General features: G+C 45.4%; 1 protein-coding gene across 1 annotated transcript in view; it reads right to left on the bottom strand.

Moving 5' to 3' along the window:
* Window positions 1-3150: 3150 nt before the first annotated feature.
* Window positions 3151-12715, bottom strand: part of LOC139382265 (latent-transforming growth factor beta-binding protein 4-like) — a 66098-nt gene continuing 56533 nt past the window's right edge. The window contains exons 31-38 of the mRNA XM_071126132.1: window positions 8913-8981; window positions 8438-8566; window positions 8129-8275; window positions 7721-7873; window positions 7236-7524; window positions 6867-7138; window positions 6537-6686; window positions 3151-4612 (exon numbers count right to left, since the gene is read on the bottom strand). Coding sequence (XP_070982233.1) covers window positions 4479-4612; window positions 6537-6686; window positions 6867-7138; window positions 7236-7524; window positions 7721-7873; window positions 8129-8275; window positions 8438-8566; window positions 8913-8981 — 1343 coding nt within the window. The 3' untranslated portion in view covers window positions 3151-4478. The remainder of the gene's footprint in view (window positions 4613-6536; window positions 6687-6866; window positions 7139-7235; window positions 7525-7720; window positions 7874-8128; window positions 8276-8437; window positions 8567-8912; window positions 8982-12715) is intronic.

The raw sequence follows: 12715 nt of genomic DNA, 5'->3' as shown, positions 1-12715 counted from the left end.
GAGTGATATACACTGAGAATACAAAACATTAAGAACACATGCTCTTTCCATGACAGACTGACCAGGTGAATCCAGTTGAAAGCCATGATCCCTTATTGATGTCACTTGTTAAATCCACTTCAAATCAGTGTAGATGAAGGGGAGGAGACAGGTTAAAGAATTACTTTTAAGCCTTGAGTGAATTGAGACATGGATTGTGTGTGCGTGTCATTTAGAGGGTGAATGGGCAAGGCAAAAAAATGCCGGTTTGTGTCAAGAACTGCAGCACTGTTGGGTTTTCCCATGTGTATCAAGAATGGTCCACCTCCCAAAGAACATCCAGCCGACTTGACACAACTGCAGGCATTGGAATCAACACGGGCCAGCATCCCTGTGGAATGCTTTCGACACCTTGTAGAGTCCATGCCCCAACGAATTGAGGCTGAATTGGGGGTGCGGCTCAATATTAGGAAGGTGCTCCTAATGTTTGGTATAATGTAATTGTAGACCCACTCGAGTGGGCTATATTTGTAATAAACAAAGGATAAACAAAGGAACAGCAAATGTAGTTTTTACTGGTTATTGGTGAACACAGTAATAATGAGGCATTACAATTACTCCGAAGCTGCCACTTATCGTATTTGTGTTAACACCGGTCTTCCAGTCATTTGGCCCAGATTCAGGACAGTTCATGAGGAGAGAAAACAGAGAGTGTACAGTCCAACAGAAAAAGCGGATATTTGGCTAGCCCTTGCAATCCGCAAGAGATAATTAAGAATGAAGTGAACCTCTTTAATCAGCTTTGTAGTATGTGGTGGAGAAGGATTGGCCTATAAAAGAGATTAGACATGGGATCTTTATAAACACTCCTGGGAATTAGGGTTAGAGTAGCAGGTAAATGGATTAGAGGCCTGGCCACATAGAGCATGTGTGAGAGAGGTGGAAACTGCTATTATGATAGTGTAAGATAGGGACAGTGATGATTCTAATCAAAATTTGCCTGGCTACCCACACTCCTTTCTCCAGCCAAACCACATCCTGGGCCGTCTGATTGGTCCAGAAACCAATAGGTTGAGCCAAACCTAGAACACACATGGGTAATGTAGTGGTTTGGAAATTCGTGATTGGTTTTGATACGCAGATTGGTTAGAGATGATCCAATCGCTGATGACTTTGTTTTATACAACGCCCCTTGTGCCCCTCATCAACACAAAGTATGTAGCGAACGATAGTGCAGCGGAATAATTTAGTTTGAGCCATCAGGCTAAATCAAAATACTGTGTAATACCTACACCACTGGTTTACTCCTAATGTATACTGAACTAGCTTCCAATATGTTACTACTTTATAACAACAACCTTGCAGGCCCAGACGGCATCCCCAGCCGCGCACTCAGAGCATGCGCAGACCAGCTGGCTGGTGTGTTTATGTAACAGTATAACTTTAGACCGTCCCCTCTCCCATACCCGGGCGCGAACCAGGGACCCTCTGCACACATCAACAACAGTCACCCACGAAGCATCGTTACCCATCGCTCCACAAAAGCCGCGGCCCTGGCAGAGCAAGGAGAACCACTACTTCAAGGTCTCAGAGCAAGTGACGTCACCGATTGAAACGCTATTTAGCACGCACCGCTAACCGTTTCACATCCGTTACATTTACGGACATATTCAATCAACCCTTATCCCAATCTGCTGTTCCCACATGCTTCAAGAGAGCCACCATTGTCCCTGTTCCCAAGAAAGCTAAGGTAACTGAGCTAAATGACTACCGCCCCGTAGCACTCACTTCCGTCATCATGAAGTGCTTTGAGAGACTAGTCAAGGACCATATCACCTCCACCCTACCTGACACCCTAGACCCACTCCAATTTGCTTACCGCCCAAATAGGTCCACAGACGATGCAATCTCAACCACACTGCACACTGCCCTAACACATCTGGACAAGAGGAATACCTATGTGAGAATGCTGTTCATCGATTACAGCTCAGCATTTAACACCATAGTACCCTCCAAACTCGTCATCAAGCTCGAGACCCTGGGTCTCGACCCCGCCCTGTGCAACTGGGTACTGGACTTCCTGACGGGCCGCCCCCAGGTGGTGAGGGTAGGTAACAACATCTCCACCCGCTGATCCTCAACACTGGGGCCCCACAAGGGTGCATTCTGAGCCCTCTCCTGTACTCCCTGTTCACCCACGACTGCGTGGCCATGCACGCCTCCAACTCAATCATCAAGTTTGCGGACGACACTACAGTGGTAGGCTTGATTACCAACAATGACGAGACGGCCTACAGGGAGGAGGTCAGAGCCCTCGGAGTGTGGTGTCAGGAAAATAACCTCACACTCAACGTCAACAAAACAAAGGAGATGATTGTGGACTTCAGAAAACAGCAGAGGGAGCACCCCCCTATCCACATCGATGGGACAATAGTGGAGAGGGTAGTACGTTTTAAGTTCCTCGGCGTACACATCACGGACAAACTGAATTGGTCCACCCACACAGACAGCGTCGTGATGAAGGCGCAGCAGCGCCTCTTCAACCTCAGGAGGCTGAAGAAATTTGGCTTGTCACCGAGAGGCCATCAGACCACCACTAACATTGAGTGGCTGCTGCCAACACACTGACTCAACTCCAGCCACTTTAATAATGGGAATTGATGGAAATTGATGTAAAATATATCACTAGCCACTTTAAACAATGCTACTTAATATAATGTTTACATACCCTACATTACTCATCTCTATATGTATATACTGAACTCTATATCATCTACTGCATCTTTATGTAATACATGTATCACTAGCCACTTTAAACTATGACACTTTTGTTTACATACCCTACGTTACTCATCTCATATGTATATACTGTACTCGATACGATCTACTGCATCTTGCCTATGCCTTTCTCTACCATCCCTCATTCATATATCTTTATGTACATATTCTTTATCCCTTTACACATGTGTGTATAAGGTAGTAGTTTTGTAATTGTTAGGTTAGATTACTCGCTGGTTATTACTGCATTGTCGGAACTAGAAGCACAAGCATTTCACTACACTCGCATTAACATCTGCTAACCATGTGTATGTGACAAATACATTTGATTTGACTTGAAAAGTATATACGATAAATGTGATTCTGTAACAAAGAATGAGATCCAAAAGTCACTTGGAATGGAAAGTGTGCAAATATATTTTCAAATAGTTTTCATAGCAATAAAGTTTTTTTTTTTTAATCACTGACAAAACAGTTAACCAGAAACAAATACAAAAAATGACAACAACAAAAAAATATTGTTTATAAAAAGTACACAACGGCTATGTTGTCCACAAATACAGTGCATAGTGTTATACATCTTTAGGTGCTGGAAGGAGGAAATGTTTTCGGGTTTGTTTCAGCTTGTAAACGACACCAGGAAGGAACATTTACAGAAATGGTTCTACTCACTGAAACAGATATCATTTGGTAAAAAAAAGAAGTTATTTCTCAATTGTAAATATATACATGGTATGTTATCACTGATTGTTTAATGATCACACAAACATTTCAAATTGTGAATACAAAGTCAACTATCTTATATCAGCTTTAAGGTACATTCGATTCTCGTGTAAAAAAAAAAAAAAAAAAAGTCTAAAGAAATAAATGTACAAACAAGTCAGTGACGTGTAGCTTCCTCTTCCGCATATACATTTCTATAAAATAATACAAGTTATTATTACACAAAGAGTAATTTCACTTTGAACAGCATAAATTAATACAAGAAGCAATCAGAAACATCAGTGGGGTTGTAAAATCAACAAATAGAGAGAATACAAGTCACTGACATTTTAGAGGAATACAAATTTGGTTCAGCGATGTCATGATGTTGCTGTGTTTTTTTGTACAGTCCAGCTGAAGAGAGCGTTCGTTAACAAAACATCCACAGACAGAGATTCTGACTTAGACAAAGGCTCTGCTCGTCTGTGGCAGTAGCGTGTCATCTTTGCCTTGGAGACTACACTGTCCCCATTCAATGGTTCCTGTCTGCCTCAGGTCTGGGCACAGAACACGGTGTGTTGATCATGATTGAGCTCAAAGTGAGCAATCTCAATGGGCCGGATACTACCTTTAAATACGTGTTCGTATCGTTAGGATTCTGGACAATGTACATTAATCTCTTTTTCACCACTATGCATTTCAACTTCAAAGGAAAGGATGGCTAAAGGACATACTTATTTACCTGCTTTAAAATAGCAGTCTCAAGTGTGTGTGTGTAGTTGAGCTTATGTGTATGTATAATGAGTTGTGTGTGCTGTATAAGACTCAAACTGTATTAATATCAGAGTTCTATGGACTCAAATCTCTCTCAGACACGATACGTCAGTACGTTGACGTTTTCTTCAGAGAACAACCCTCTCAGCTTTTTTGGACAGGTATTTTAGTGAGCCCCTGACACTTCCCTAGTAGCAGATAGGACTGTTGAGTGGGGGAAGACAATGTTCAAAGTAGTAGCTGTGTTATGCTGCCACACAGTGGTTGGGCCGGCGGGACATGACGTAGCCCCGGTGACACACACAGCGATAGGAGCCGTCTGTGTTGATGCATCGGCCGCTCGCACACACGTTGTCAGGATCCTCACATTCATTGATGTCTGGGCATAGAAGCAGAACAAGGAAACAAGTGAAAACACATACATGTGAATCAGTGAACGTCCAAATGTATATACAGTACCAGTCAAAAGTTTGGACACACATACTCATTCAAGGGTTTTTCTTTATTTTTGTACTATTTTCTACATTAAAGAATAATTGTGAAGACATCAAAACTATAAAATGACACGTGGAATCATGTAGTAACCAAACAAGTGTTAAAACAAATCAAAGTATATTTTATATTTGAGATTCTTCAAAGTAGCCACCCTTTGCCTTGATGACAGCATTGCACACTCTTGGCATTCTCTCAACCAGTTTCATGAGGAATGCTTTTCCAACAGTCTTGGAGTTCCCACATATGCTGAGCAATTGTTGGCTGCTTTTTCTTCACTCTGCTGTCCAACATCCCATACCATCTCAATTGGGTTGAGGTCAGGTGATTGTGGAAGCCAGGTCATCTGATGCAGCACTCCATCACTCTCCTTGGTCAAATAGCCCTTACACAAGCCTGGAGGTGTGTTTTGGGTCATTGTCCTGTTGAAAAACAAATGATTCTCCCACTAAGCGTAAGCCAGATGGGATGGCGTAACGCTGCAGAATGCTGTGGTAGCCAATCTGGTTAAGTGTACCTTGAATTCTAAATAAATCACAGGCGGTGTCACCAGCAAAGCACCCCCACACCATCACAACACCTTCTCCATGCTTCATGGTGGGAACCACACATACAGAGATAATCCGTTCACCTACTCTGCATCTCACCAGGACACGGCGGTTGGAACCAAAAATCTCAAATTTGGACTCATCAGACCAAAGGACAGATTTCCACCGGTCTAATATCCATTGCTCGTGTTTCTTGGCCCAAGCAAGTCCCTTCTTATTATTGGTGTTCTTTAGTAGTGGTTTCTATGTTGCAATTCGACCATGAAGGCCTGATTCACACAGTCTCCTCTGAACAGTTGATGTTGAGACGTGTCTGTTACTTGAACTCTGTGAAGCATTTAATAGGGCTGCAATCTGAGGTGCAGTTAACTCTAATGAACTTATCCTCTGCAGCAGAGGTAACTCTGGGTCTTCCTTTCCTGTGGCGGTCCTCACGAGAGCCAGTTTCATAATAGCGCTTGATGGTTTTTGCGATAGAACTTGAAGAAACTTTCAAAGTTCTTGACATTTTCCGGATTGACTGACCTTCATGTCTTAAAGTAATGATGGACTGTCGTTTCTCTTTGCTTATTTGCACTGTTCTTGCCATAATATCGACTTGGTCTTTTACCAAATAGGGTTATGTTCTGTATACCAACCAGTGTCCCAACACAACTGATTGGCTCAAATGCATTAAGGAAAGAAATTCCACAAATTAACTTTTAACAAGGCATACCTGTTAATTGAAATGCATTCCAGGTGACTACCTCATGAAGCTGGTTGAGAGAATGCCAAGAGTGTGCAAAGCTGTCATCAAGGCAAAGGGTGGCTTTGTTGAAGAATATCAAATATAAAATACATTTTGATTTGTTTTAACTCTTTTTTGGTTACTACATACCACAGTTATGTCATAGTTTTGATGTCTTCACTATTATTCTACAATGTGGAAAATAGTCAAAAAGAAAGACACATTTTTGAATGAGTAGGTGTGTCCAAACCTTTGACTGGTACTGTATGTTCCGGTAGATGTGTAAATCGGAATTAAATCGGAATTTCCCTGGAAATTTCTAGATTCTCCATTGCACTGGTGAATCTACAGATTTTACTGTAACATAAATGTCAATCTGAGAATAAGAGAATGGCTCTTGCTATGTGATGCATACAGTATGTAGATTGAAAGGCATAAGGTTCGAAGGACAAGTGAAAGGCAGGGAGTTTTGCATATATACAACTGCGATTAGTTGAAGCGTTTGTCTTGTGCATTGTGTGAGGAGGGATACCTACCTATGCAGGCCATGGAGGTCATGTCCAGCTCGTATCCCTCGTAGCAGTCACACGTGTATCCCTCCGCCACACGGATACACCTGCCGTTCTCACAGCCGTGCAGTATCCCACAGTCCTCTGTGCTCAGGCCTGCATACGGCTCATATTGTCCTGGAGCGGGGAGAGGAGATGGTCAGAAGTAAGAACAGATAGCTGACACACATTTTTTTCACAGGGCCTAGGCTAAGTTTACATCTTTAAAAAAAGTGAAATATTTTGGGTAATGCAGCAGCATTGACAAAATGACATTAATGCAGTAAATGCAGTAATGCACAGAAAGAGAGGGCGTACTCTCATAGACTCTCCTTGGGCCTCCGCCTGGCCCCCGTCTGTCAGGGAAAGGGGGTCCCACACGCCAGGGTTCTGGCCCTTCCTCCTCCTCCTCACTGTAGGGGTCACTGTCCGGGAGGGGGGCCAGACTCAGAGGGAGGCCCTCGGGGATGGGGAGAGGGGGCCGCGCCCCAAAGGAGAGCTCAGAACGAGGGTCTGGGAGGGTGCGGAAGGGAGGTCTCGGAGGAGCGTCAGGCGGGCCGTAGTCGTCCTCGCCATAGTACCGCTCAGGACTGGGAGGGAGAAATCCAACATGTTTGTCGAGAACATATGTTGTGTCTTGTGATGATGTATGTGAATGAGTGTGTGGTGAATAGGGCAGTGTGTTACATGTATCCTGAGGGCTGTCTGTATGGGATCTCTGGGACCCTGAAGGTGCTGGGTGTTCTGCCTCTGAAGCCAGACCTGCTGCCCCCTGGTGGTGTGTAGTCGTCATAGTCAGGCCGGGGGTACTCAGGCCTGCGGGGGATGGGGTCTGGGAAGGAGTCCTGTCCATAGGGCACGCGATACCCCCCTCCTCCTCCTCTACCTGGCCCTGGGTCCGGACCGTAGCGGTCAGGGAAGGGGGGAGGAAACTCTGGGGGCCTCAGGAAGACGTTACACCGAGCCTCATAGTCCTCTGACAGAGAGAGAGAAGGAAAAGAGGCGTAGACCAAAAATGACACCATAAACACAACTCTTCCACAACAGAGCTACATTTTGCTTGTATCTCGGGACAGAATGCTAACACAGCGGAATGTTCAATGTAAATACTCATCCACAATCAGCGTGGCCATAGTAGCTTATCAGTGAGTGTGTGGTCAGTCTAGTAGTACCTGAGTCTCTGGCAGGACACAGAGCACACTGCAGTCCCCAGCCCTCTCCATACAGACAGCAGCACTCAGTGAAGGTGACCTGTCCGCCCAGCAGGGGGCTCTGACACACCAGGTCTGGTGTGACATACTGCCAGCAGAAGGACAGCTTCTCATCTGGAGACAGGAGGGAGAGGGCAGGAATGAGGAGGGGAAGGGTGAGATGGAAAGAGAGGCAAAGAAAGATGGAGAAAGGGAGGTGGGAAAAACGAGGTAAAGATAGATGGGGAGAGCAGGAGCGAGAGATAGATTGAAAACAGACGGTGAGAGAGAGAGAGCTCACAGTTTGAGCTATTAAGTAAAAAAATGAGTAATGAGGACTCATAAGGTGAGTTATTGGGCACTCCCGTCTCCCAGCGTGTGTAGTCTTACCCACGGCGAGGCCAGTGGAATTGACACAGCTGCGCTGAGTGTCGTCCAACACAAGAGGAGGCACGCAGGTACAGAAGTGTGAGCCTAATGTGTTGACGCAGATTCCCCCTGGACAGCTGTCCTCCCCTGCCTCACACTCATCAACATCTACCAGGAGAGGACAGAGACAGAGACAGAGAGAGAGAGAGAGAGAGAGAGAGAGATGAGATTTTAGGAACCTACCCATTATATACATCCATCTAATTCAACCGCAATTATGAAGACTGGGTCAAAACGGCCCAATATCACTGATAATGATTTGCCACTAACCGATGCACTCCAGAAACACGTTGTCATAGTAGTAGCCACTGGTGCAGTAGCAGGAGTAGCCAGGGATGTTGTTGACACATACACCGCTCTTACACACCTCAGGGTGGAACAGTTTACACTCATCCACATCTGTGAGAGCAGATGAAGGCCTGGATTACAGGTACAGTACAGTATAAGCAATAAGCATGACTACAAATCCTGTGGGTCAAAAAAAGGTCAAATAGGGGTGCTTATATTTTGTCCTGTTTCACACATGTACAAGTGTGAAATCAAAATGTGCTGTTTTTTTTGCCCTTGAAGAGAGGGGTCACAGCCAGGGGTCAGCCACTATCGACAGCAACCCTGGAACAATTAGGGTTAAGTGCTTTGCTCATTTAGTCAGCTCAGGGATTTGAACTAGCAACTATTCAGGTTACTGGCCCAACGCTCTAACCGCTAGGATACCTGCCACGTGTGTATGAGAGACAGCTGTTACCTTTGTAGCTAAACGCTCCTGGCCCAGTCACATATCCTCGTCCGCTGGGGCACAACGCCTGGTGCTCGGCTGAACAGAAACCACAGGAAACAAAACGACATATCAGAGAGGAACACTTCACGACATCAGGGATAACTTTTTCTGAGTGGGTTGATAGGTGGAGCTGACTCCAGGAGTCTACCATAGACATACATACTCCCTTTAGTCATATACATACATATATATATATATATATATACATATATATACATACATATATATATATATATATATATATATATATATATACATACATATATACATATATATATATTTTATATACCTTTTCGGTGCCACCAACCTCCTGCTAGATACATACTCAATATAGTCAAATCAAATCAAATCAAATCAAATTTTATTTGTCACATACACATGGTTAGCAGATGTTAATGCGAGTGTAGCGAAATGCTTGTGCTTCTAGTTCCGACAATGCAGTAATAACAAGTAATCTAACTAACAATTCCAAAACTACTGTCTTGTACACAGTGTAAGGGGATAAAGAATATGTACATAAGGATATATGAATGAGTGATGGTACAGAGCAGCATAGGCAAGATACAGTAGATGGTATCGGGTACAGTATGTACAAATGAGATGAGTATGTAAACAAAGTGGCATAGTATAGTATAAAGTGGCTAGTGATACATGTATTACATAAGGATACCGTCGATGATATAGAGTACAGTATATACGTATGCGTATGAGATGAATAATGTAGGGTAAGTAACATTTATATAAGGTAGCATTGTTTAAAGTGGCTAGTGATATATTTACATCATTTCCCATCAATTCCCATTATTAAAGTGGCTGGAGTTGAGTCAGTGTCAGTGTGTTGGCAGCAGCCACTCAGTGTTAGTGGTGGCTGTTTAACAGTCTGATGGCCTTGAGATAGAAGCTGTTTTTCAGTCTCTCGGTCCCAGCTTTGATGCACCTGTACTGACCTCGCCTTCTGGATGATAGCGGGGTGAACAGGCAGTGGCTCGGGTGGTTGATGTCCTTGATGATCTTTATGGCCTTCCTGTGACATCGGGTGGTGTAGGTGTCCTGGAGGGCAGGTAGTTTGCCCCCGGTGATGCGTTGTGCAGACCTCACTACCCTCTGGAGAGCCTTACGGTTGAGGGCGGTGCAGTTGCCATACCAGGCGGTGATACAGCCCGCCAGGATGCTCTCGATTGTGCATCTGTAGAAGTTTGTGAGTGCTTTTGGTGACAAGCCGAATTTCTTCAGCCTCCTGAGGTTGAAGAGGCGCTGCTGCGCCTTCTTCACGATGCTGTCTGTGTGAGTGGACCAATTCAGTTTGTCTGTGATGTGTATGCCGAGGAACTTAAAACTTGCTACCCTCTCCACTACTGTTCCATCGATGTGGATAGGGGGGTGTTCCCTCTGCTGTTTCCTGAAGTCCACAATCATCTCCTTAGTTTTGTTGACGTTGAGTGTGAGGTTGTTTTCCTGACACCACACTCCGAGGGCCCTCACCTCCTCCCTGTAGGCCGTCTCATCGTTGTTGGTAATCAAGCCTACCACTGTTGTGTCGTCCGCAAACTTGATGATTGAGTTGGAGGCGTGCGTGGCCACGCAGTCGTGGGTGAACAGGGAGTACAGGAGAGGGCTCAGAACGCAACCTTGTGGGGCCCCAGTGTTGAGGATCAGCGGGGAGGAGATGTTGTTGCCTACCCTCACCACCTGGGGGCGGCCCGTCAGGAAGTCCAGTACCCAGTTGCACAGGGCGGGGTCGAGACCCAGGGTCTCGAGCTTGATGACGAGCTTGGAGGGTACTATGGTGTTGAATGCCGAGCTGTAGTCGATGAACAGCATTCTCACATAGGTATTCCTCTTGTCCAGATGGGTTAGGGCAGTGTGCAGTGTGGTTGAGATTGCATCGTCTGTGGACCTATTTGGGCGGTAAGCAAATTGGAGTGGGTCTAGGGTGTCAGGTAGGGTGGAGGTGATATGGTCCTTGACTAGTCTCTCAAAGCACTTCATGATGACGGATGTGAGTGCTACGGGGCGGTAGTCATTTAGCTCAGTTACCTTAGCTTTCTTGGGAACAGGAACAATGGTGGCCCTCTTGAAGCATGTGGGAACAGCAGACTGGTATAGGGATTGATTGAATATGTCCGTAAACACACCGGCCAGCTGGTCTGCGCATGCTCTGAGGGCGCGGCTGGGGATGCCATCTGGGCCTGCAGCCTTGCGAGGGTTAACACGTTTAAATGTCTTACTCACCTCGGCTGCAGTGAAGGAGAGACCGCATGTTTTCGTTGCAGGCCGTGTCAGTGGCACTGTATTGTCCTCAAAGCGGGCAAAAAAGTTATTTAGTCTGCCTGGGAGCAAGACATCCTGGTCCGTGACTGGGCTGGGTTTCTTCCTGTAGTCCGTGATTGACTGTAGACCCTGCCACATGCCTCTTGTGTCTGAGCCGTTGAATTGAGATTCTACTTTGTCTCTGTACTGGCGCTTAGCTTGTTTGATAGCCTTGCGGAGGGAATAGCTGCACTGTTTGTATTCGGTCATGTTACCAGACACCTTGCCCTGATTAAAAGCAGTGGTTCGCGCTTTCAGTTTCACACGAATGCTGCCATCAATCCACGGTTTCTGGTTAGGGAATGTTTTAATCGTTGCTATGGGAACGACATCTTCAACGCACGTTCTAATGAACTCGCACACCGAATCAGCGTATTCGTCAATGTTGTTATCTGACGCAATACGAAACATCTCCCAGTCCACGTGATGGAAGCAGTCTTGGAGTGTGGAGTCAGCTTGGTCGGACCAGCGTTGGACAGACCTCAGCGTGGGAGCCTCTTGTTTTAGTTTCTGTCTGTAGGCAGGGATCAACAAAATGGAGTCGTGGTCAGCTTTTCCGAAAGGGGGGCGGGGCAGGGCCTTATATGCGTCGCGGAAGTTAGAGTAACAATGGTCCAAGGTCTTTCCTCCCCTGGTTGCGCAATCGATATGCTGATAAAATTTGGGGAGTCTTGTTTTCAGATTAGCCTTGTTAAAATCCCCAGCTACAATGAATGCAGCCTCCGGATAAATTGTTTCCAGTTTGCAGAGAGTTAAATAAAGTTCGTTCAGAGCCATCGATGTGTCTGCTTGGGGGGGGATATATACGGCTGTGATTATAATCGAAGAGAATTCTCTTGGTAGATAATGCGGTCTACATTTGATTGTGAGGAATTCTAAATCAGGTGAACAGAAGGATTTGAGTTCCTGTATGTTTCTTTCATCGCACCATGTCACGTTAGTCATAAGGCATACGCCCCCGCCCCTCTTTTTACCAGAAAGATGTTTTTTCCTGTCTGCGCGATGCGTGGAGAAACCTGTTGGCTGCACCGCTTCGGATTGCGTCTCTCCAGTAAGCCACGTTTCCGTGAAGCAAAGAACGTTACAGTCTCTGATGTCCCTCTGGAATGCTACCCTTGCTCGGATTTCATCAACCTTGTTGTCAAGAGACTGGACATTGGCAAGAAGAATGCTAGGGAGTGGTGCGCGCTGTGCCCGTCTCCGGAGTCTGACCAGAAGACCGCCTCGTTTCCCTCTCTTTCGGAGTCGTTTTTTTGGGTCGCTGCATAGGATCCACTCCGTTGTCCTGTTTGTAAGGCAGAACACATCCGCGTCGCGAAAAACATATTCTTGGTCGTACTGATGGTGAGTTGATGCTGATCTTATATTCAGTAGTTCTTCTCGACTGTATGTAATGAAACCTAAGATGACCTGGGGTACTAATGTAAGAAATAACACGTAAAAAAACAAAAAACTGCATA

Source organism: Oncorhynchus clarkii, chromosome 24 (genome assembly GCF_045791955.1).
Source record: "Oncorhynchus clarkii lewisi isolate Uvic-CL-2024 chromosome 24, UVic_Ocla_1.0, whole genome shotgun sequence".
Lineage (NCBI taxonomy): Eukaryota > Metazoa > Chordata > Actinopteri > Salmoniformes > Salmonidae > Oncorhynchus > Oncorhynchus clarkii.
The sequence above is the reverse complement of the archived record's forward strand: the minus strand, read 5'-3'. Positions and strand labels throughout refer to the sequence as shown.